General features: G+C 33.6%; 1 protein-coding gene across 6 annotated transcripts; it reads left to right on the forward strand.

Annotated features, from left to right (window-relative positions):
* Positions 1–6,561: 6,561 nt before the first annotated feature.
* Positions 6,562–24,050, forward strand: cic (Putative transcription factor capicua). Of its 6 annotated transcripts, none has more exons than XM_018444751.1 (21): positions 6,562–6,844; positions 10,910–11,310; positions 11,770–12,316; positions 12,408–12,656; positions 13,297–13,408; positions 13,521–13,727; positions 14,039–14,148; positions 14,395–15,281; positions 15,516–15,732; positions 16,013–16,090; positions 17,169–17,443; positions 17,825–18,244; positions 18,406–18,718; positions 18,809–19,122; positions 19,407–19,635; positions 19,721–19,939; positions 20,026–20,289; positions 21,960–22,152; positions 22,261–22,493; positions 22,586–23,062; positions 23,149–24,050. In XM_018444751.1, exons 2-21 carry the CDS (start codon positions 10,921–10,923, stop codon positions 23,214–23,216), a joined length of 5,802 nt encoding a protein of 1,933 aa, XP_018300253.1. In that variant the 5' UTR covers positions 6,562–6,844; positions 10,910–10,920; the 3' UTR covers positions 23,217–24,050. The 6 variants fall into 6 exon arrangements, with proteins under 6 accessions (XP_018300253.1, XP_018300254.1, XP_018300258.1 ...); XM_018444752.1 differs by having other exon boundaries at positions 21,963–22,152; XM_018444756.1 differs by having other exon boundaries at positions 19,563–19,635.
* The last annotated feature ends 1,871 nt before the right edge of the window (positions 24,051–25,921 follow it).

The raw sequence follows: 25,921 nt of genomic DNA on the forward strand, positions 1-25,921 counted from the left end.
CTTAAAAAATGTACTTTTTGCGTCTTCGTAATTTATTTGAGAAATTACGCTGTTTTCGGAATCGAGTAGATTACCGTATATTCAATCTGAACTAAATCTGAACTAAAGGAAACGCAACGTAAAATCATGTGGTTGTCGGGATTCGTACGGTTGCTGTACTATTAGATGATTGATTACTCAAAGGATTGGTTACTCACTGGTAACACATTACACAATCCCTTGAGTCAAATAACATTTTATTAGTTTTAACCTTCATGTGTGTGTCAAAATATAAATCAATCCATTTCTTTAATCAGTTTCAAAGTAGATATTGACGTATGCACTTAGTAAATAATAAACTAAATTTGAGAGAGTCAAATTTAATATATTATTTTACATTAACAATTAATTAAATTTAACTAAAACAACGGCGTTGTTTAACTTCATTGTTTTATGTTAGTTAAATTAACGACATTGAATAGAAACAGTGGCGACTTATAGAAATGATTGAAAATAATTATAGAAATGAATAAATGATTAAAATAACAAAAATTGGACATTATAATTTGACATTATGAACTTAATGTACGTTTCTTTTGGTTCGTATTGTGCACGCAGATAAAGTTACGAGAAATCTTGCTAGTAATTGAATGCAAGGCAGCGTTGTGCGTGTCACGGAGAACGGTGTCTGTAATTTTTCCAACGAGACGTGCATTCCGGCGATACCATTATCTATGGTACACGCCGGAAGTCGCACCGTATTTATGTAGGCGCGAGCGTTGTTCGCGCATGGCGGCAACGACAACCGTACGAAAACTCACGTCGGCCTTGCGGTCGCGGTGCGACGCGGCGCGACGGCACGATGGAACGAGCGTATTATGCATACGGCGCGCATCGCCGCAAAGTTGCAGCTTGATTCAAGGAATCGTACATGCGCTGCGGTATTTCGCGTCCTCATCGCGCATTTACCGCTGAACATATTGTTCGATTTCTGAACGTATCGTTCTCGCGTATGTAGCTACATATGTGAACGAGTGGGATTGAACATCATACATACACACAGAAAAATATATACTGTACACAAGTAAGAATTATTTGTTTCAAGTATTTCGAAAGTTCATATAGCAAAATTTGTTCAAAATATATTTTAAATCCTAGTAAATTTAATACTTGAATCAAGATTATTGAATCAAAATACATTTGGTTTGCTTATTGTATAAATTAATTCTTGTGTTTTGAGTATTAAGATTTTGATTGATATATAATTAGAATCTTTGTTTATTTTCAATCAGAAATTTTTCTTAGTGTAGTAATCACCTGATATAATTTTGTGAGTTTAATTTTGTGAATTTCATATCATGAGAAAATCTTTATATTTTAATATCTTTAAATCTTAGTAAAACGTAACTAATATATTTATACAATTTTATATTATTATACATCAACTGTATAGGATGTAGAAAAAAGGAAAAATCATTAATTTACTAAAAATCCTATCAATTTTTCCTCGACAAGCTTTGTGTATAGCTTTGTGTGTCATTTCATAAAGATAAGAAAGCTTTGAGAACATTGGAGTTGGATCGTTGAATTCTGCAGAATCTCTTTATGGCCTGCTCTAAAGGGTGCTAGGAATTGACGCATAACTCATACGTTGACCATTTTGCTTTTTTGAAAAGTACGGTTTAGAAACAGGTATAACAGAACCACGCCGTACACACAGAAAAATATTCTGTTGCTAAGAAAAATAATTATTTAGTTTCTTTCTTTTAAATAACGGATATATTTAACAAAGAATATTCTTGATAGTTTTAAAATATACTTATTACAAAGTTTTAAAATATACTTATTACAAATTTTAGAAAAACTCATTAACATGTACTAAAAAACACAGAAATTATTATTATTTTTTAAAGAATTATACATATATTATAAAATGGATCGAAGAAGCAACTTTAAATAATAAACAATTCGAATTTATAAGATTCAGAATATTTTGAATAAATTTGATGCTTGTGGTGAATTTTATGACAGATTTGTGGATATATGAACTTTTGAAATATTTGAAACAAATTATTATTTGCATACAGTATGTATTTTCCGAATAAACAAACAGAAATAAAAAGTATTAGCAATTTCTTATTTTTATCATGCACGAGATTTTCGATGGATATAATCATAAAATGTATATGTTACGGAATGTGTAAAATCACACTGTGGCGATGTCGAAGTTGGTGCTTGTTTAGATTAAAAAGTATATATGTTTACGATTTATAATATTGAAATAAAAATGTTTATTATATAATATATACCTTGTGTACAATATATATATATATATATCTAGTTTAAAAGAAATTGGAAAGAATAAGGGCAATAGGAGTCAGGCGCAAAAGACGTCGCGCAAATAATACACCCATAAAACGTAAAACTTCTTTATATGTTAGTTTGATTTGTTATACGGATTTATATCTAATTTACATATACATCATAATATACGAGGGTGATTCAAGTTAAACCGGGACTTTTTTATTCTTATGTTCATGAGAATAAAAGTCCCAGTTTGACTTGAACCACCCATGTATATTAAATCAAAATGTTTATATATATGTATATATAATTTTTTAATAAATCAATTTTATACATAAAATTATACAAAAAGTTTTATACAAAAAGTAAATGTAGACATAATATTTGGAACGCATGCGCATTTATTTAATTTGAAGCAAAAATTTCTAAAGTGCAATATTAATTTTATTGAGTCAATTTATTAAGATGAGATAGTTTTCAAAATTTATGTGACATATTAAGAAGTTATAAAAAAGGAAAAACAATATGCAGTCGAACAAATTTTCTAGTGAAAACTTTACTCCAAATTCAGATTTTAATGCGATTGAATAGCCTTTTAAAATGTCAATGCGAAATTTAGTAAGGTTCTACTATATCTAAAGATTAATCGTTTTTTCTTCTTAACTGTGCTGCAGGTATAAAATCTGTCGAAACTACACAATGACAGTACTCATACACTAAAATGGGAACTATTACGGTCACAAAATCCGCCCTTCTACCTGACACTTTAGTGGTGTATTGTAGAAATACCACGTCAAGCATCAGTTCTGGCAGGTGTCTGATTTACGTTTCTAGCCAAGAACTGTCGCCAGATATAGCTCTTGATAGTCGGATTTGTATTCCGTTATTATTATATATATATATATATACCATATATACACACAGGATGTTTTCCTAACATAAAATACATTACATTTCGATGAGTAAAAAATTAAAGCATAATTTAAGTTACAAGAAAAATTTCCATGAAGAGAAAATTTCCTTGGATTCCCCATTCATGACGAACAATAGAATCATGGATGGTACTACGTCGTGAATCATTTTCTTTTTCTACAACGTACTTTGCCAACTGTCCCAATATTTCTTGTTCTCTATTCGATGTTAAAAGAAAACTGCATCCTGGCGAACGATCTAGGGAATAATACATATTTTTATCGAATGATATTTTTATGACGACTGGCGATATAATAATAGTATTCTGCAGGTTATATCTTCAATAAAATATTTTGATGCAAGCGACGCGATAAAAATATAATTTTCGAACGATGCTTCTCTGCGCGGTTGAGGCCATTCTTTCATGTCTGATTTGTATGAAAGGACGGAGTTTCGTTCATTTTAGAGTATTGTATTTTTGTTAGAAATATTATGGAACCCTGTTGGTAACATGGGATCCTAATATCTCTTGTGCTGCTTTTGTACAATTTGGCGGTAACGCACTTGTGAAGAAGCCATTTGCTAAAGGTCGCAAAAAAGTTTGATCAGTTTTTTATAAATGATTAGCAAATTGCTTTGATCTGTTTGATATTTTTGTAAACTGAGTACATTGTCACACATTTTGTTAATTATTTGATTGTGTTCCTTCATAACGTATGCAAAATTTAGATTGACTACTGTATTATGAGTAAAATTAATAGCGATATTATGAAATGTGACCAGATTAATAATAACAACTACATGAAATATACGATACATAATTAATAATAACTGTTACGAGATGTGAAATATTAAATTTATGTCGCGATTGCGTATAGTGCAAAATATGAAATATAAAATTTACGATAAATACTATGAAAAATACAGAATTTCAAATGACTCTTAACTATATATGTATATTTTAAAATATAAAATATATATAATATTAACAACAGTTGCGTTATGAGACGTAAAAATATATAATCTATGGCTGTATCTAATTACCGTAGATATATGATACGACGAAAACTAAAATTAACGATGATTGCAATATGCAGTGGAAGTCTGTCATCGATCGACAGGTTTCTCATCCACATTCTTATTGTCTGCAGATTAGAAGACGCGTGTTATTATCTTATGACTTTCCGTCAAGTTTCTCGAAGTTTGATGCTCGTAATGCACTCACCCTTACATACCTACAAGCGTCTACAATCCGCTCTCGCGAAGAAAGGGTACCTAGGTAGGAGGAGAGACGCGGGGAGGGGATAACAGGAATGAACGAACAGACACGATACATAATAGCATATTCTCTCTCTTGGCTATAGGCGGATGAGTCGGACGAGTCGTGAGTCAGACTCAAGGGAGTAGTAAACTTAATGCATTCTCTCTTGGTTCCTTTATCCACAATATCGGATGAACACGAGGGAAAGAAGGAGAAGTAAAAAAGAGAAAGGGAGGAGAGAGAGAGAGAGAGAGAGAGAGAGAGAGAGAAAGATAGAAATTCTCAGTTAATATACAGTATTAAGAATAGAGGAATTGCTTTCTAGACTAATAATAGATCTTCTTTGAATTTCCAGCATAAAAGTTAGTTGAAATTTAACTTATTGATCAGTAGTATCGTGTAAATCAGATATGTTAAACTAACGTCTATTTTCATATTTTCGCGCATCATTTGAATTGCAAAATTATGAAAAGTTACACGCACATGCACACGCACACACGCACGCACTCATTACGAGAAGTCTTTAATTTTCTATAAATTTATTTAAAATGTATAATTAATATAATCTTTCCATATTCCAATATTTTCCTTTTTCTATGATTATAAAATAAATAAAAATCACTGATTATTGACAATTTCTAAATTATCTTATTAAAATTCTTTAATGCCCACATATATAAATAAATATCCGAATAAAATTGAATTTGCCGACATTTGACAGTTTCATGTGATCGAACAATCAAATCAACGAATTCGTTGAAAGTAATAACCAAGTTTGAAGAGTAGTTGAGCACAATGTAGTAGTCGAAAACGGACGCGCGTAACCGCAGCTACGCGTGATTTCCGATCGACAATCGTGACACGAGGTCGACCTTGTCTCACTTCGTCTCGGATCTTTCTACGCTTCTTCATTTATCTCATGCGTTCGCTTGTCTTATTCTTTGACAATTCCATATCAAATTCTCTTTCAATCCATTTGCGATCCATTTTCGATTTATATCGTCTATCATTTTATGATGAATTCGACCACTTGTATTTGAATTAGTACATTAAAGGCTGCTTTATATATAAAATATCTAAATGCAGAGGCATAACATACAATCAAATTTGGCAATGAAATAATACATTTACCTGTGTTCTACTAAATAACATGACAAAATCAATATTGGATATGTAATCGTTTAAAATATTTATATGCTCTTACATTTAACTGCTAATTTCATGTATAATAGCTTTTAATGCACTGATTTTATATGCACTAATCTCTTGTAATGCAAGTGACCGAATTCGTTATTAGTCACTCATTTATCTATTCAGTATCGCGATGGAATCACTGCGACCGTTTTTTTTTCTTTCGCTTCGGAAATACTCGCGTATTGAAAAAATATACAATTACTTTGTTTAACTTTTCCATATTTTATTAGTGTTCATTTTGACGATGCCCTTGCGTTTCTTTTGTCGCATAAGTATGTTTTTCTGAGTTTCTCCTCTTTCAACAAATGAAGATACGTAAATATGCTTATACGTGTTCGTACTTGTTCAAGGTCGTAGTTTGAAGCCAAAGACGCACGAAAAACTTGAACTGTGAACGAATCGACCAATCGCAGTCAAGCGCTCCTACGAAGGTACGCTCAAGGAAAAGATTGAGGAAAATGTTTGACTGCGGTCAGTGGATTTGTTTCTTTTATTCTTTCTTACCTTTCATGGCCTAATCAGTTTAAACGATCATAACGCATGGTCAGAAAATAATGATCATAATGAAGTTGTTAAATCATTAAAAAATTATTTTCTAAATGCACGAAATCGAATTCATTTTTCTGTCGAAATTCTTTCGTTATACAGATATTGTTATTTTAAAATTTAAGAAATTATAAAAAGGTTTCTCAAATCTATCCGGACAAAATCTCTTAAATTCACCGAAACCGACGAAACATCCTGATTCGGCGAAAACCATGGTATATCGTTACGTGTAGTTACCGAAAATTTTTGAAAAAAAAAAACGTTAACGACTGAACCTCGAGATGGCGAAGGGCAAAGGGAAAGTGAAGGGTCGGTTGCTACGTCGATGGTCAAGCTTAAAGCCAGTGCCTTTCTTTCTTTACAGAATATTCAGTGGAGACGCGAAACAATTAAAGAGGAGACGACGAGTGTTCGCCTAAAAAGAGAATTTTCGGAGGAGGATGCTCGGCAGTTGGGGTTGGGAAGAAAAATTGGAGTTGGGAGAGGGTACAACAATCCCGACGCGAGAGAGACAAAGACGAGAGAGCCCAGACTCGACGCATCCTGTCCCCGACAGTCGGGTGCTGAGGTATGCACCTAGCCGGTGTCACCACCCTCCCAGCTACAGCTCGCCTTTCAGCACGCAGCCTTCTCTCTATTGTACGGACTGTGAGTATACATTGTTAGGTTTATCGCGTAACGCACGCGCTATCCCGACGACACGAATACGACGAAATATTACGCCAGTCGATAACACTACGGAAAACATCGGCTTCAGTAATCATTTTCGATCACTTTCTATTGTTTGAATTATCTTTTGGTAGGAGAGGAGGGAGGCCTCGAAAAATTTTTTTGGTATACAGAGATAAGTTGATTGTAAAATTACGCACTATGTTTTTATGTATATACACCACATGCTGAACCTCATAGATTCAGCCGAATATTTGAGGAACACACAAAATTTTGTTACAAAAAATACTTACACGACATCGTTTTCAACAAATTTTTTTCAAGATAATGTCAGGCATTGTCGAATATTATCATAAAATTAAAATTAAAATTCATCAATTAAATTGCAAATTATATATATTTTAACTATAGCATATATATACATTTTTTACAAATAAGATTATTTTTCAGGATGTACACAGAGTGTTCCAAAATTTGCGACAAAACACTGTAGCAATAAAGTTCTCGAAAAATTAAGTGAAAAAATTATTTGTAAATTTTATTTTAGACGAAAATTTTTAAGATAAAGGTTTATAAATATAGCCAGTTACAGACAATGTAGAAGACTATCTGTTCATGAGTGCGATAGTATTAGTGAGCGATGATAAGTGCGCACTTCAGCGCTTTCATTAATACTCACAGGTAGCCATCTACCAGTCTGTAATTGGCTATAAATCCTTATATCTTAGAAACTTAATCTCAGATTGCTTAAAATAAAAATGTACGAATAACTTTTTACTTAATTTATCGAAAACTTTCTTTCTATAGTATCTTAATCTCGAATTTTGAGACGTTTTGTATATGTTGCCTCTTTTGTAGTTAAAGAACTTTTTTGTAGTTAAAGAATTACATATAGAGGAGAAGGTGGTATTATGGCTAGTGTATATATCGTGGCCTCCCTTAATATCTCCGCTATTATATAGCGAATCCTAATGATTACTTATGGAATTATTTGTTCAGTAGCTCGCCATTACACCATGACGCTAATATTACTAATATTCAATAATCAGCACTTATTATAACGCATTTTTACTTTCAAGTATGTCGAAACATTTCTACTTTAGTATTTAATTACACCTACTTCCTCATTTTTTTTAAACTTGAGCGTATTATCATATGAATATATCGTATTTCTGAGTGTGTTATTTGCTATTTTAACATTTTATTTGACTGTATATATTTTGAGTTATACAAATTTAAACAATAGCATTTTGCTAATGTTGTAGCCTTCTATATTGATTACTTACGATCTCTTCTTTGAGGTTTTCATATCCAAATAATTATTTGATATGTTCAATTGTAGCTCTACTGCTAATCTGTACTTTATATTACGTGTACTATTTTCAGTACTGAGATTTTTAGTACTGAGCAGCTTATATGCAGAGGTTATGTGAAAGTATATACATTCATTTGCATACATTTTAAAATGTTTTACTTTTTTGTTAATTTTGTAACTAAATACTGTTTTCTGAACCAAACTAATATTTTAAGGCTATTTTTATGGAAGGCCACATTATCATCCATTTTTTCTTTGAGTCATTATGCAATGTCGCCATATTTTTATTAATAGTATCCTAAGTAATAAATATTTCGTAACTTTGAGTCGAGAATCGATGTCAACAACATTTTAGCGAATGTAATTGTCAAATTTTAAACTTAAATATTGATTATTAACAAAGTTATTGTGTAAAATGTAGTTGGGGTGCCATGATACCACCTTCTCCTCTATGTATTCCTAAGCGACTTGAAATTGTCAACGGATCTCACGAATTCTTGTCTTGTGCCTAATTTTAAGGTTTTAAATAAATCTGTAGTCTGAATTAAAAATGTCGGAATAAGGACGCGAACACTTGCGAAATTTAAGTCGAGGTCGAATCTGATTATTTTTGTCTAGTTCGATTCTTGTTCGGGTAATCGATAATTTCGGCCAATTTGAATATTTGCAGTTATCCTCAATATTATCACAAATGAAAGTGCGACATTTTGTCTATAAAAAAAGCTTATAGATGTAAGAAAAAAACCATTTAAAATATATGATTTTATTTTATTTTATTTTGTTTGTTTTCATATAATACACACTATTTTTTATTACTATTATAGTTTTATTTTCTCTAATATTATCATTAAACATTTCTATCCACATTTGCGATATTACTTTCGAGAAAAAATTTCTCTTTATTTAATTGAATAGCCCAGGAAAATTAAAATTTTTTTGCATTTTGGAGGCAAAATTGCCATAAAGGATTTGTGTGCGGGAAGTTGTACGAAATGACGTATTATACAACATATTAAAAGTCCTGACCGTCAGCGGACTTGGAAAACTTTCTAGCTTCAAAAAACTGATAAAAAATGCGATTTTTCAAAAATATCTCGGAAAGTTCATTTTATCGAAATAAAGGTCATTATTAGAAAGAAAGTTGATAAAATTACGAAAAATTTTGTTTTGTTTTTGAAGGTCGTACGATCAATACTTTCCGCGCGTGATAGAATTTTTTAAAGAATGTTGTATTTTTGGTCATTTCGAGAATGAAACGATTTTTCACACTTAAACATCTCGGATCTGGCTACTTTTACGTATAAAATACTTCTTATGAAAATTGAAGATTACTGAATTCCCTACAGAATCATTTTTTATTCGCCCTTGTACGACCAATAATTTTCGAGATACGATTTTAAGAATGTTTCCTTTTATTTTTGAACAAAACTTTTTTTTTGAAGTTTTATGTAAATATCTTGGATTCGACTACTCCTACGTAAAAAGTACTTATTATCAAATCAAAAGGTTTTTAAATTCCCTACAAAATTGTTTTTTATTGAATCTCGTACGATGAATAGTTACCGAGATATAAATAAATTTTCTCAAATTGTAATACATTTTAATGAATAACTTGCTTGTAACTTATCGTATGTGAAAAATGTACATAAACAGTCTTAAAGTTTATGAAATTAACTTGAAAATGCTTTTTTTTAAAAGTACGATCAATAATTCTCGAGATATGGTGTTTTAAAGATATTACAGGATCCTCAATTTACGTTCAAATATGAGTTTATTTATCAATACGGGTATGTAATCGAATTGGAAAAATTAATATTCGTATTTTTCTCAAAGTTTACATGTATTTGTATACGATTCTAGTTGCGTACCACTTTTTTTCTCTCTCCTTCAATTTTTGTGCAAGGTACAGTTGTTTGAAGAAAGAGTTTTCTGCGACGATTTTTTGACTGAAAATAATAATCCATAACCTGTGTAAAAACGATGTATTTGGAAAAATGTTAGGATAACGATACTTTAACCTCTTAATAGATAATATTCCCTTGAATTGGTGTTTGGTTCATATTTTTAAGACCAATAGTTTCGGAGATACAACTTCGACAAGTATGGTCTTATTCAGACCGTTAATTCTAATGACTGGCTGCCACAGAGGCTAAGAAGTAGTGTGATATATATGCGTTTTTTGGTTTTCATACCTTAATCATGAAAATGTGAACATGAATTCTCAGTACACAACTTAAAAAAATCCCTGTGTATACACAACGGACATGTCTAACCCGACATTTTCTTTTGCTTTCTAACCTCGGGTTAGAATGCATTATTTTTATAATTAATTTTTTTTTAAATTGATCGTTTAAAAACTGAAGAATAAGAATTTTTAGGCAAGAAAATCGAAAAAGTCGTAGCACAAAAGATATTTTGCAATAAGTAAAGGGATTGGAAAAGAACGTGCAACTTCCAAAATTGGTTTTGTTATTCTGTTATGTATGAATAAACTGTTACTGAGAATTTTTAGGAGAATAAATACAATGTAAAAAATTTAAAATGTTTGATCCAAAAAATTCTGAAAACCTTATAAACATATTGATTTATATATTATAGTATAATACGTCATTTCGAACAATTTCCCGCAAATAAATCTTTTATAGCAATTTTGCCTCCAAAAAATCTAATTTTCTTGGGCTATTTAGTGATAATGAACGATATTAACGACAGTTAATTTAAATCTTCAGAGCAGCGTGAGATGGTCAAGATGCTGACTGCTCACCCTGAGATGCACGAGAAGCGGGATGGCCTCGGCAGCGGGCAATATGGGGCAGGCGGGGGTGGTGGCACTTCGATTGAAGAGAAACCAATTCCAGAACAACCACCCCCGCCTCCTGCACCTCCGCAACGAGACCCGTCTGATCCCACTATCAGCGCTAAAAAGCTTCCAAAGAAACGAAAATTCGATCCATCGGAGCTTGAGGAGATGGACAAGACCAGCAATGTCACTAGCAACATTAACAATATGGTTCATATACGCCCGCCTGCTATGCCGCTTAGCGGCCAGCCGGGTTTAGGACAACAATCCAGCGTACCAACTACCATCAGCCGAAAGTCGCCGCAACAGCAGGAGTCTGAGTGTTATCAAGTATGTTGATAAATGGACGATACTAATCAAAATTTTAATGTTATAGTGATGTTAGCAGTAATCTCAGCTGATATTTGAACGCTATATTATAAAAAAGTTATAAATATTATAGAAAATAAATAAATATATAGCAATATGTAATATACATATATTTGTAATATACATATGTAGCAATTTAAGCAGAATATCGGGTTTTTTTTTACAAAATAAAATTTTAATATACATGTACATGTTTTCTGCCTGCCAGTATATTCAAAATTAGAATACTGATACTTCTTATAGGGAGAAATATAATTCTACGTCATTTAAAATAATTTTTGTATTTTCATAAGAAACATTTATGTGTCAAAACTATTAAATAAAATATATTTATTGTATTTAACACTTACAATAATTTATTTTAAATTATCTTTTATTCGAAAGTATGCGTTGTACATGAATTTTTTCCTTGTGTTCAAGGTACCTCATTCGGTAGTAGTGTTACCTCCTCAAAGCACAGCGGTGGATTACTCTCTCCGTGAGGAACCTTCACGTTCTCGTCCTCGGCTTGCTATTGATCTCAGTGAGTGGCGCGATCATAGAGTGTTAGCTTTAAGGGATTCATATTATTTCCCGGGTGTTATACGTAACGTTGTTCACGGTGAGATATTAATTGAGTTTGACGGCGAGAGGAAACTAGTGCGTTATAGTGACGTTCTGGGTGCAAGACGGTACGATGTGATAGGAGATGCAAGCCCGTCTCTGGGACAGGTGATTGAGGAAATGAAGGTTTGCATCAGATGTCCGACTTCGATCAGTCATGTGGACGCGACAAAAGTGTTTGTAAAAGGGACAGTGAGCAGAGTATTAAAGAATCCTTCTCGTTTTCTTGTGAAAATACCGCGAGAGGACAATCAGTGTGATAGTTATATGGTGAAACGCGCGGACTTGCGGCTAGTACAACCTCCATGGGCGGACGAGTTAGAGGAGGGGTTGGAAGAATGTGACCCTACAAGAGAGAACATTGGTAACAAATCATTTATATAATCAATAAGACCAATCATTTTTCGAGAAGATAACTATAGCGTGGTAACGTTTGCTTTTTTGAAATTTATCAGAACATGGATATCGCAATATCACGGAAGCTCCGACAGCAGTGCCAATTTTGCATACTTCTCATCATACATCGCATATATCAAGTCACAATGATACGAGTTATTATAGAACGACCGGTACCAGTCCTCTTATGACTTTAGGCACTCCTGCACATTCTGCCACGGCGTTAAGTAATGGTAGTCGGCCGTACGACGATTTAGAAAGCGAGGATGATTTAGACAGAGAAGATATTACATTTCCCTCGGATGCAGGTTAGATAGAATATAAAATACATATCAGTTATTGTGAAGAATATTTCCGAAGCCTCGGTGGTCGAATTGGCTAAGATACTCGCCCCGGAAAGTCGAGAGATTTCAGGTTCGAATCCTGGCTGAGGTAATATTTTTCGCAATAAGTTCTTTACCGAATTAATTTAGGGGGGGATTATTTTCATATATAAGAATGTTTCGGCTCTTCATCATATTTATATTATTAGCATCTCAGATCGATTGTTATTAATGTCCGAATGTTTCGGCGCACAGTCATCTGAGATAATTAAAAAAAAATTTAAAAATTAAGAATATATTATATTCATAACATCTAACTTTGACCGATTATTGGCGCTCTCAAACGTATGTATGTTGTACATTTACACGGTCAGATCTTAATTCTTATTAGAATATAAAATTTTCACTGTATCACGTACAACATTGTTTAAAAAATGTTGGTTACGCGCAAACTTGAAAGATTGTTAAAATTTATTTGTATTTTAACAATAGATTATATTTAAATATTGTTTGATATTTTTCTGAAAATGTACTCCCTCTATATCTATAAGAAAAGCTGAGGCTTTTAATGAGAGCAATTTAGTCAAAACAATAGTATAGTAATTCAGGTATATTCAACTGACAGATGCAAAATTGTCAGGGAGCAGCAAAAGAAGCAGCATGCAGAGCCGAGGAAGTACCAGTAGCCTAGTTGAACAACGTAGTATAACGCCTCGCTCTCAGGCAGCCACACCTCGGTATTAATTTTATCAAATATAGTAGTTTTTCATAAGATAAATTGATTAATGCATGTATTAATAGTGAAACTCTTAACTAGTAATTGTACATGAATCTTTTTTTGTTAAATAGATCTCAGGCGGCAACGCCACATAGGTATAAAAAGGGTGACATAGTGGTTACACCAAGTGGAATAAGAAAAAAATATAATGGGAAACAATGGCGTCGACTTTGTAGTAAAAAAGACTGTAATAAGGAAAGCCAGCGAAGAGGATACTGTTCTCGTCATCTTAGCCTTAAAGGATCTGGTCTTAGAGGTCCAGCAAACACATTTCCTGGGTATGAATATACATTTGCACTTGTATCGATAATTGCTTCTTCTCATTTTTATTATTTGGATTTCTGTTCTTTAAGGGACACAACATTACGATTTATTTACCCAGTTGCCTTGGGATTTGTTTTGGTTTTTGGTTTTTCTTCCTGTCACAATTACGGTATTAATATTTTTTCACTCGAAATTCTTTGTTATATGTGAAGAAGTAGGAAATGAAAACCAGCTTTTTTATTTGACAAGTGATTGTTTTACTAAATTATCCGATGTTTTAACGATCACGATGTTATAATTTTTTTTATTTTCTTTCCATTTACAGTGGTAAAATGGATGGCGAAGAAACATCGAGAGATTCCGATACCTCGCCAAATTATGTTGACAGAAGAATAACGGATAGATTCGACGAAACTGAAGCTGCTAATATGCTTGGTATATCCTTTATATTTCCAGTAAAAAAAACAAGAATTTTTCTTTTACATTTAAAAAAAAATTAAGAGTTTTATTGAGGTATTATTGTAAATCATTTTGAATAAAAGAATTGATCATGTATATTACATTTAGCTATTGATAATCTGTTTACTCTGAATTATATTTTGATATTCGATATTCGAATAATGTAAAATGTTTTTATATGGCAGTAACTTTCTATGGATTAAATGTGTTGTATTATTACAGTGTCTTTGGGGAGCTCTAGATCGGCTACGCCAGCCTTTTCGTCACCGACGGGTCAATCTTCTATATCTCCATGTATAAATCAGTCACCAGTGCCGCCATTGGGGCTCAATCAGAATAATGTATTTATGCCTATTTCGAGTCCCGCTCATCATGCGACTCCGCTGATCTCACCTGGCGCAAAATGGAAGCATTCACCTACACAATCGAACTTTTTGGTTCAGTACCCGCAACAAGTAATAAAGCCTGAGCCGAATCGAGTAGATAGAAATCGACCGATTCCGATAACTGGTGCTATCCCTGCCAGTTTAGGGACGAGTGTGATAAGAATCTCCCCAGTGAGTCGCAGTATGCAACCCGGACAGAATCCGACTCTGTCGTGGTCGGAACAAAGTCCACCACCGACGAGACATCCCTCAGTCGTTACATCGATCGCGCAGCAACAACAAAACATAATCTTGCAACACGCGCTAACGTCGACCAACGATTTTCCCAATCAAACCGAGATGTCCGAACAGAATTCGCAGTTAATAAAACCACCGCTCTCACCTCACATGCCTCTGCCCGCTATCCCGGTGCCGCAGAACTTGACACTTGTACACAAATCGTTGGAACAACCAGTCGACTATGCGCAGTCGCCACAGTCCCAAGGCCAGCCGATCTACGTGATGCAGCATGAAAAAAAGTATCTCGTGATAAAGAACAGCATGGACATGTCGGCACCAGCGAGTGCGCATATAAGCAATCAGGATGACAAATATCGACAGAATTTAATCAACCATCCGGGCCAATTACCGGTCTCCACTTTGCATCAAGTTCAGTGTCAACAACCTCAATCACCCGCAATTTCATCCGTCCACATTGATAAACTGTCTGTTTTGCAGCAACCTGTAAGTTGACACGGTACATAATGAATTAATGTAAATTAGCAGAAAATTACATTTATAGTTAGGCAACAAAATAATACTAAATTTTTTACACTATGTCCCAACTCGATTTGCGATGGTGGGGGATCCAAGTTAATAGAAGTTAGTTGGGTATATTAAAGAAAAATAAGAGCATAGTATAAGGATCCACATATGTCGCATAAGTGTAAGTAAGTTGATTTTACTGTTTGCAATTAGGTGAATAAAGTGAATACACATACGACCGTGCATATGGACATGCAGAGAAGTCAGCTGCCGCCTACAAGTGCTGTAATGACATCCTCCACAGAAGCATCTAATCTGTCTACTCCGACAAGCGTCTTCCAACACGTAATTGTTCAGCCAGGACATTTGGTGCAAATTCCAAAAACTCAATCTTCTAGAGAAGAGAATGCAAAAAACAATGGGATTCTCTGTAAGTTTCATGTTATAATATAAATGCATTATTCGAATGTAAACAGCCTTTATATTTTGTATCTTCAATATTATAAAATTTTTTCTTCATGTCCAATAATTAATTTTTTGTAAAGTGTTTTAAGCGTTTAAAAGTTCAAACACTACGTTATTTCGTCTTATTTTTTTATCTCTCATTTTGCTATCCCACATCACAAATTGTTTGTGATGACAATCTTAATGTCATAATATGTCGAATCGGTGATACAAGAAAATTTGACTAAACGGTAAGGCTTTCACAGATGGCAGCCATGAAGTTCCTCCTGCATACCAGCCTCATCCCCCATCATTACTGAACAATGTGCACAACTGGAAAAAAGGTTTGAGTTCTGACTGCCAACTGAAATGTATCAAGCCTATGGAATTGCTGTAGGTTGCAGTTTGTCAATGGTACATAACAGAACAACATTTGTTTGTTATGTTCAAGTTATAAGCACAGATGCTTAATTATTTTTTAAAATATTTACATGGCCGTATGTTTACGTATGTTTACGTAGTTGGCAACTTTCCCTTTCTTTTTTTTATTTTTTTAGGTCTTATGCATTTATTTTGTGTGTTCTAGTGTAATAACGTATTTTTTACGTTATTGCATCAATATTAGAAAAAATTTTATTCGTTTAAAATTATACTGCTATTCTGCACATATATATTATTCACATTTATATATTGCAGATGTTCTTTTTAATATGAGATACTTTTAATTGTGCAGTTTTTTCCCGTGTACCATTGCCAACCTTGCAGCTGACGCAATTAATTAACAAACTTTATCCTCTTAATTTTTCATTTTGTTTAACATATATAAATAAGATTTTTCTACAAAAGCTTTGATGCTGGGGAAGGCTATTCACTAATGTTGGATCCGAAGTTTAGATTTTTAAAATGTAAAGACATTTTTATATGTGTAGATAATGTTTTTATTCAATTACATATTATCGTTTAAAATTTTTTATTATTTTGATTTGAAGATCTCAGTTTAACCAAATATATTGCATAATACATTGTATAATATATTGTTTTAAAGTATATTGTATAGATAATATATTGTTCCAATGACATCAATTGAGAATCACGATTTTTTTTGTACAAATATTTACTTTATCCTTGAATCACGATTGTTTAGACATATTTTAGACATATATTTATGTTACAGTTGCTATATTCTATTTAAATATTATAAATTAAATAATAATCTTCAAAATAGTAACATTGGTTTCTTGTTACTTATTACTGATCCTTAGTTTAAAATTCTTTTCATTAATCCACTAATCCACATTGCTTCTCTTGGATATAGCAGCGAAAACGTTTCTATAAAAAGTTTATAATATTACTTTATCCGCTGCTATTCCCATATCAATACTAACCACACTCATTGCAACTAACCCACTAACTTCATTGCAGCTTTTTCCTGGCAGACGACAGTTCTGGAACACTCAGAAGTGAGCCCTCCTCCTTCTGCTCTGAGTCCACCCCTGAGCGCACCTCCAATACCAATAAGTATGAGCACACCTGCTGAAGATGGCCCTGGTACTGGTTCAGATCCCATAACACCTGCCGAAGAAGAGGATGATGATGTTTTTGAAGCAGAACCAACCCCACCCGCAGAAGTGGAAGCTAACGCTAATAAAAGACGCAGTCAATCGCTCAGTTCTTTGCAGCCGCAGACTCCGTTGAAAGTAAGTTTAATGAATTATTATGTGCTTTTAACTATTGATATTAAGTACAATGAAACGAATCAGTTTACTTAATTATATTAATAATAATATATCTGATATTAATATTAATAGTAACCAAAATGCATTAATAATCAATAAAATAGAAATTCAGACAAGGCTAATGAGAGTCAAACGCTGATGTAAGAGCGAAGAGTTAGGAAATGCAGATAATACTCAGGTGTTAATGGTTATCTTCATTTAACGGTGTCAAACGTTTCGGCTCACTTTGGAGTCATCCTTAACGAAAAACAGAAATAAAAATTCATTAATAATGTTAATGCAATAAGAATAAATTTCATAAAATCTTTATTGTGTACATATATTTTCACACATTAATTACAGGCTAAAGACAGAATACGTCGACCCATGAACGCATTTATGATTTTTTCAAAACGGCATCGTGCCGTTGTACATCAGCGGCATCCAAATCAAGATAATCGTACAGTATCGAAAATATTGGGAGAATGGTGGTATGCTTTGGGACCAGAAGAGAAACAAAAGTATCATGAGCTTGCTTCAGAAGTGAAAGAAGCACATTTTAAGGCACATCCGGACTGGAAATGGTGTAGTAAAGACAGACGAAAGTCATCGACGACCAGCTTTAAGGGAAGTGAAACAGGAAGGACAAAGTTGAACAGTACGGGAGAAGAAACAGATCTTTTGCAGGGTTCTTCGTCAGAGGATCCAATAACAATTACACCTGCCGATGAAGTATCTACTCCAATTACTACCACATGTAATGAAACTTCTACTAACGTTGAGGTAAAGAAATTTCGCGATAGTATATATAAACGTAGCGCAAATAATGTTTTAACATAAAAAATAAGTAGTGCATTTAAAGGAGTTATCTTTCAAGATTTTCCTATTCACTTTGAATATCTGCTAAGAAAAGATATTTGGCTCATCGACAAAATTATCGATAGATTATGAATCAGTCACACACGCAACATCGGATCTCGGAGATTCCTCTGCAAATCGAAAATGCAGAGAGCGACAGTAAGCAGGACGACGATGCAAATGGATCAGATGACGATCAGATGGTTATTTGTGAAGATCCTCAGCCAGAAATAGATTTAAAATGTAAAGATAAATTGACAGATAGTGATAACGACGGACAAGATGAGGATGCAGAGAAAATATGTTATAATCAATCGCAATTTTCGGCAGTAAGCGGTTCAAAGAGGGAAGTCATCAACGTTAAACAGGAAATAACATGCAGGCCTAAACCGATAAAAGGTATTTCTTCCAAGCCATCAACGGATGTAACGTTTGGATAACACGTTACATAAATATGTTTTAACAATACAAATCTTGATGTTTATTTAGCACGGATACCCTCAACAGGTATAGAATCTACAACAAAATATCACCATACTTCCATGGATAAAGGCAGTACTGTATCAGTTTTATCGAGTACGTATCCTTATCACAGTCCTGTCAATCCAACAGGAGTGTCAGGGTTCCAACCTACTGGTGGCGCTTTCATAACTATGCCGATATCGCCGAAAATTATTAAACCGGAACCGGTAAAGAGCGAGCAGCAGTATAGCACACAGTACAGCGTAAATAATCTCGTGAGCATCCACACTGAGAACGGACGAAACATGCCTAAATTTACATCAGCTCCAGTATTACATACTGTAAGTATTAGATGAGTAGACACTTTAGCATACGTTTCTTGCGATTTGTTTGAAGATACTCGCCGCAAATAGTGCACGAACAAATATCGCATCCGAGTTATTGGGAGTATAATTATTGTTCTGCGTACTGACAAGCCTATGTTTCCCCGTGACTATATCGAAGTTATTTCATCATGGTCGTTTGCTTAAGAAAATAGTGTGTACACGTTTCATCCGATAGTTTTGAATAAAAGATTTCTAGACGAACTCGAAGATTAAGTAACAGGTTTAACGGTACCTAACAGATTGGATCAAAACCTATGATGGCGCTGTTGAAACAACAGCAGCCGTTGCAGTCTTTAGGCACTACTCTTCGTCCCCTTACTTCAACTGTCCCTTATCAACCACCGCTCACTCTAACATTGCTCGATAACGATTTGGTGGCTGTTTCCAAACCGCAGCAGGGATCGCAGTACCTTAACCCGACGCCGCCGCACTCCAGGATGTATGGTGGTTTCCAGATACCCAACACTGGTGAGTGTATAAAAATTATTGTTCTTTTCTCAAATTTCTTCTATTATAATATAATATAAATAATATATCTGCGTTCCATATACAGACGCTGGTAGCCGCAATAATTCGATATCCGTGCAGAGTTTGGTTTCGAATAATAAGATGGAAATTCAAAGCGTGATTGTCAGCAAACCTTATCCTGCAACGTTATCGACAATCTCCACTACATCGACTTATCGAGGGATTGGCCATTCTATTGCTCGCCTCGCGGAATCCGAGAACAATAATGACAATCAATTGGCTACGAATCACACTCAGTTTTATGGTAATCTTTCTGCAAATTTATTAGCTTTTATATATCGCAATGTATACGTAACGCTTTTAATTAACTTTTATTTTTATTTATTATAGTCAGTAATATAAAAGCTGAAGACAGAAAGGGTACAGTAAATATTGCTCTTCCCGCAACAAATGAGATACATAAGCAACCATCGACGCCTCACACGCCACATACACCTCAAAATAATCACGGAAACGGTGATCTGTCATCGAATAAATCATACACATTCGATGAAGGGCAAAGTAATGACCTAGGGCCAAGCAAGGGTCCATTCATGCTTGCTCCGACTCCGGCACAGCTTGGTCGAGCGCCACTTCAAAGGAGACAATCAATGGGTACATGATAACATAGAATTGTATCCAAACAATAGCACGCATGTCCATAATTGAAACAATAAGACGTCTTAAAGATTTTTCAATATGCATGCTATCTGGGTAGTTTGTTATTTTGACATTTACGCAAGAGCAATAAATGTACATACTACTGTGGCTGTGTTCCAAAATTTATTACCAGTGCTGAAAATTTATAGTGCACATAACAAACTGACAATAAATTTGTTAGAAGACAGCCTATTATATGTTACATTGAATATATTTCATAATTACAGAGAGGGTTTAAAAAATTAATTTTTTTTTAATGGAAATGTTGGGAGAAATTATTTAATGTAATTTCTCAATATTTTAAATGTGAATTTCTTTACAATTAAATCTCAAATAAAAATTTTGTTAAGACAAAATCCACTTAAGAAATTACATAAAAAGCATAGTTTTGTTAATTATTTATCTTTTTGCGAATCGCAAAAGCTTTGTTTTTCTTGTATTTGAGGCTCCTGAGTAGTAACCACAGCCATATTAAATTGTGACGTTAGAAGCGAAAAATCCCAGATAGCAACGTGTTTGTCTTGTTGCTGGCATATTGCTTGCTAAGTATGCATTGCTAAGTATGTGTTGCTACCAGAATTGCAGCAACTGAGTCTCATTTGTTGGCAACTTGATGCCTTCACGATATGATAACATTGAGTAGCAACTTGCCAGCAATTTGCCGACAACTTTAAAAAAATCGTCATCGTCAAAATTCGTACTATTGCCATCATGTTGCTATAATAATATGCAGTATTATACAATGCTGTCATATTGCCGACAACGTAAGATAATATTGATATAGCTATCTTGCTGTTAAACTGCTGGCAATACATATACACATTGTTGTCTGCATGTTGCTACAATGTCGGTATATTCGAAATTGTTGAAGACAAATCTACGGCAAGTTGTCAGTATCATAAGCAATCACAGATTTGCGAATCAATCAGATGCGAAGCAATCACATAAATTTTGCTGAGACACGCTTTGCTGGGATGACAAGTTAATTTTTATTACGTACTATTTGTAAATAAAGACAATTTGGATAAAATGAAATGATGAGATCGCTTTAAAACAATCGTAAAAATGGACGAAAGCTGTCCTTATCTCCCCTTATCTTAATAAATAATTGTAAAAAGTGTTAAAAGGCACGTTAACAGTGTTAAATTCAATGTATTTTTATTCAATGTTCATGCGTAGCCTATTTTCACTTACGCATGCCTTATATCACTTTGCGATAATTTACTGACTGTCAGGAGAGATAAGCATAGTTTTTGTTTATTTTTACAAATGTTTTTAAACGATCTCATTATTTGTTTTATCCAAATTGTCTTTATTTACGAATGACACGTAACAAAAATTAATTTGCCATTTCTTGTTTCTGACATCATGATTCAATATGGCCGTGGTGACTACTCTGGAGTCTTAATCATATAAATGCTCAGGCATTTTTGAGGAAAAATCGACTTTAAAATGAAAAACTAAAAAGTGTTAAAATTAATTAAAAAGTGATTTGTAGTTTAAGACATGGTAGTTTTTATATCTTTACATGTCTACGAATTTTTATAAACCAATTTGACACTAAACTGTTTTTCCTTTTTTTCCTTCCTTTATGTGGCTCCTCTTCCATATGTTCTATTTAACAGCAGTGCCTCCCGCATCAACTGCAGGAGACCATGGGCCAATGGCAACATCTCAACATTGTGATAATCGACCACAAATAAATACATCTCAAACGACAGAGCAACAACAGAATTTTACAGAATCGCATATTTCTCCTTCTCCCTCTGCTAAGAAGGGTTCCTTCTTTAAGAAAAACGTGGAGGATGGTATGGACAGGTACTATCAATATATTTTTAATCTCTTTACTGCATTGTAACTGTTACAATAATAAAAGATTTTGTAAATATATTAGACTAACTTGATGTGTTTGTCGAGTAATTGCAGAGTTCTCGAACAAGTGAACTTCCAAGAAAAATTCTCATCGTTGCCAGAATTCAAACCGGAGGATATACAAAGATTACAAAGTCCGAATGCGATCAGTATAAACACTCCGATTAGTATAAATACTCCGGGTTCAGCTAGCCATAACAGTGCAGCTGCTATGTTACATCCGCAAACACGTATACACACCTACAGTCGAAAGAAACCTATACAAGTAGTACCTCATAGGCCCACAGGTAAGTAATTATACTAAATAATCTATATAATTTTAATTAGGCTTGAGTAATAATGTTCGTGATATTATATATATATATATATTTTTTAACAGTAAATGAGGAAGAGATCGAGTCGGATACACCGATATCAGCCACTCCAAAGTCTGCTTCGAATGTTAAGCTGACAGGCACCACATTCTTCGGCCCAGATTTCAACGTCGATGCTTATAGAGCCAACAACGATTTAATGGATGTCGATGCCAGCTCTCCGCGTACGCCAAAAACCCCTGGGAGCAGTGCTGGAAATACCGTGCTGGGAATCGGTAGAAGTGATAACGAGCGTGGTCATAGGAAGATACTGGAGCAACGGAGACAATTGGTCATGCAATTGTTTCACGAGCATGGTTACTTTCCAACGTCACAAGCGACTACCACGTTTCAACTTGAGCATGTGGATATATTTCCTACCAAGACTAGTTTGCAACTAAAGATTCGAGAGGTGAGGCAAAAATTGAAAGCCAATTCGACGCCGAGTGCTAACAGTCTTGTTAGTCCATTACCGGTCTCTGAATCTTCTCCTGTTGTAACTGGTAAGTAGAAAAAACTTCATTGCGTCTTACAAGATTTTTCTTATATATTTATAATATGAATTGATTCATACTAAATATTTCTTCAGGTCCAACTGCTCCTCCAACATCGATAGGAGTTCCACATTCACTGCCTGTAAGCAGTAGTGGTAGCTAGCACCCACGTGCCAACTGTGATAATGTGCATCCCCTTACTCCGCAACACGAATACATCATCATTCTTTGAAGAGCGAAGTGTTCACTAGAAAAGTCAAAGTGTACACTCTCTTTGAGATTTATAAAGTACTGCGAAAGGCTTTAGTGCAATTTTAAATTACGATAAAGTCTAGTGCGGATGACTTTAGCGGGCATACTGAGACGTGTCGATATATAAATGTCAATCGATCGACTTTGTATATAATATTGAGCTATTAACGGTTTGGAGATGCTCTCTTGGAGTGTGTGTTTGAATCTTTGTGTTCGATCGTCATTGAACAATAAAAGAAATGACGAAAATTGCGAATATTTAATAGATAAGTCGCGATACTCCACGGTAATTTATGTTTTTGCATGCAAATTTTACATTATATGAATCCCGTTGTATTATACTATACCACATAATGCAGTAACGTGGTAAGAATATAATAAGCAATGCATAAGCTTGGTTGTATGTTGAAACCTGCCACGAGATGAAAACTTTCTTCTTTGAAACAAAGAGACAATACTACACTGCACTATAGATTCAAAGATGATTGAAAAGAATTATTATGATAATTCAAATATGATATTATTTTATTACGTTTTAAAATTGTAATTCGCATTTTACTGCGCAGTCTTGATTGTGCAATTGATATTTGTACATCAACACGTCCTGCGTGATTCATGAAAGGCCTAAGCCATTGTTAAATATTGTTGAAAATAAAAGTCATAGAGAAAAAGAGGGACAGAAAAGCGAACGAGCGAGAGAGAGAGAGAGAATCGTAATTGGGAATATTATGGAACATAGAATTACAGAATATTATAAAATCAGAGTTTATATATATATATAAACATATACTTTAATTATATTTTATATATATATATATATAGAAATGTTTATTTCGTATGTAAATATTATAGAATAACTTTGAGGTAAGAACATCTGAAGAGTTGAAATATTTGCAATTCTTTATCTGAGGAGCTATAAAAGTACTGTATTCTTGATTTATAGATTGCGATATCCCCCAGAAGTAAAAATCGTGCCATTGTGCGGCGACAAAGTGAAGGGAATATGTATGCGCGCTATAATTCCCGTACTAATGGAAGAGTAATTGTTAGATAACTTCTGATATATAGATAGTATGTAATAAGTTTCTCTGACATTATTGAAAGTACTTATTCTACTGTTTTTAAAACTTTGCTAAGATTCAATGCATTAATCTGTTTTATAGGTGTTTTAAAAACGGTCTATCTTTTTTCAGTTTTTTTTTTGTTTATTTTATATTTCTTTTCTTTTTCTGACCTTAGATTTAAGCGCTTTTATGAAGGTCGTAATTTTTTTTCTTTTTTTTTTGGTCGTGACAAATACACATTTTATTCTTATCTTTATTGCATGTATCAAGTACTTAATATGTACTGCATAAACGAAGAGGCAGGGACAAAATTTAATCATTGTGGTACTCAAATATCGACATCAATTTTTAATCGGCAATTACCAAATATGTTGTATGCAATGAATTTGTACAATATATTGAATAGGATCAGTGGTTGTTATATCGTGTTTTTAATAAGTTTATTCTTTATTATATATGTAAGAGAAAAAGATACAGTATATCGCATCTGTTTTAACATTCTCTTTTACTGATCCAACGTTCTCCCCCTTTTTACATTATTAAAGCTCTCAGAATTATTGCATCGAATGTTAGCAAAGATTGTTGAATTTGGCTGTAAAATAGATTATGTAATTAGTGATATGTTTATAAAAAAAAGCGCACCTCGACAGGTTGAAATCTCGCGTCAAGACACGTATATCGTAGTTAGGATATGAGATAGTGTCTATTCTACATATTTTGTAAATAGAAAACAGTGTACTAATTAAAATATGTATATATATATATGTATACAATACACGCGCGCGCGCACACGACACACACACGCACACATATATATATATTCTGGAGATGGTAGGATATATGGTATTGTAATTTGTAGAATTATAATTATGAGGAAAAGTGCAGACAGGATTAAGTTTAGAATAGTTGCAGATTATGGGCCTTCATCCGTAGTGGACTCTTGTGCTCGGGACGGTCCTCCCACCCTTCTCCAAAGTTAATCCTTTCCTAAAGTGTTAGGATACTATTGTTTGTACATAATATAATTATATAGTTCTCCTATTGTCTCTTGATTTATTATTTTTTATCGAATGTTAAACGCACTAGTGGCAAATAGTAACGTAGGAAGAGGGAAACTTAAAGCCTGAATTGATCCTGTAAAATTTCGTATCGTCGGCATTACTTAAAACTGTTCTGCTGATGAAAACTTGCTCCAGATTTATATTGCAAGCCATTTTAATACGTTTTAAAACGATTTTTATGGTTGCGTTTCATGCAAGCAATCAAAATTTGAAGAATATCGTGTTGTCAAAATATTGTCAGAATATTCTAGAGTTGCATATGTACGTTTATGTTGCATGTCGTGAAATATGCAAGCTCGTTTTTATTTAATTTGGCTAAATTCTAATTCTAATAAAATACCTCGTCCGATATGAGATTCGTAGAACTTTTTGAAGATATTTTATCAAAGTATTTTAGATACGAATGCTCAAGTCTTACTATATATTTATGTCCGCAAGATTTATTCTATATTACTCTTCTCTCTTAGCTAATGAATTTGTCAAATATATTT

The sequence above is a fragment of the Mycetomoellerius zeteki genome, unplaced genomic scaffold (genome assembly GCF_001594055.1).
Source record: "Mycetomoellerius zeteki isolate Tzet28-1 unplaced genomic scaffold, Tzet1.0 scaffold154, whole genome shotgun sequence".
In the NCBI taxonomy this organism is placed as follows: domain Eukaryota; kingdom Metazoa; phylum Arthropoda; class Insecta; order Hymenoptera; family Formicidae; genus Mycetomoellerius; species Mycetomoellerius zeteki.

Bases quoted from the DNA above. Each gene is read 5' to 3' on its own strand.
- cic (XM_018444751.1), top strand. From the start codon at position 10,921: ATGGTCAAGATGCTGACTGCTCACCCTGAGATGCACGAGAAGCGGGAT. The intron at 12,657-13,296 runs GTTAGATAGAAT...TTCAACTGACAG, and splicing joins TACATTTCCCTCGGATGCAG to ATGCAAAATTGTCAGGGAGC. The intron at 18,245-18,405 runs GTAAAGAAATTT...AATTATCGATAG, and splicing joins AAACTTCTACTAACGTTGAG to ATTATGAATCAGTCACACAC.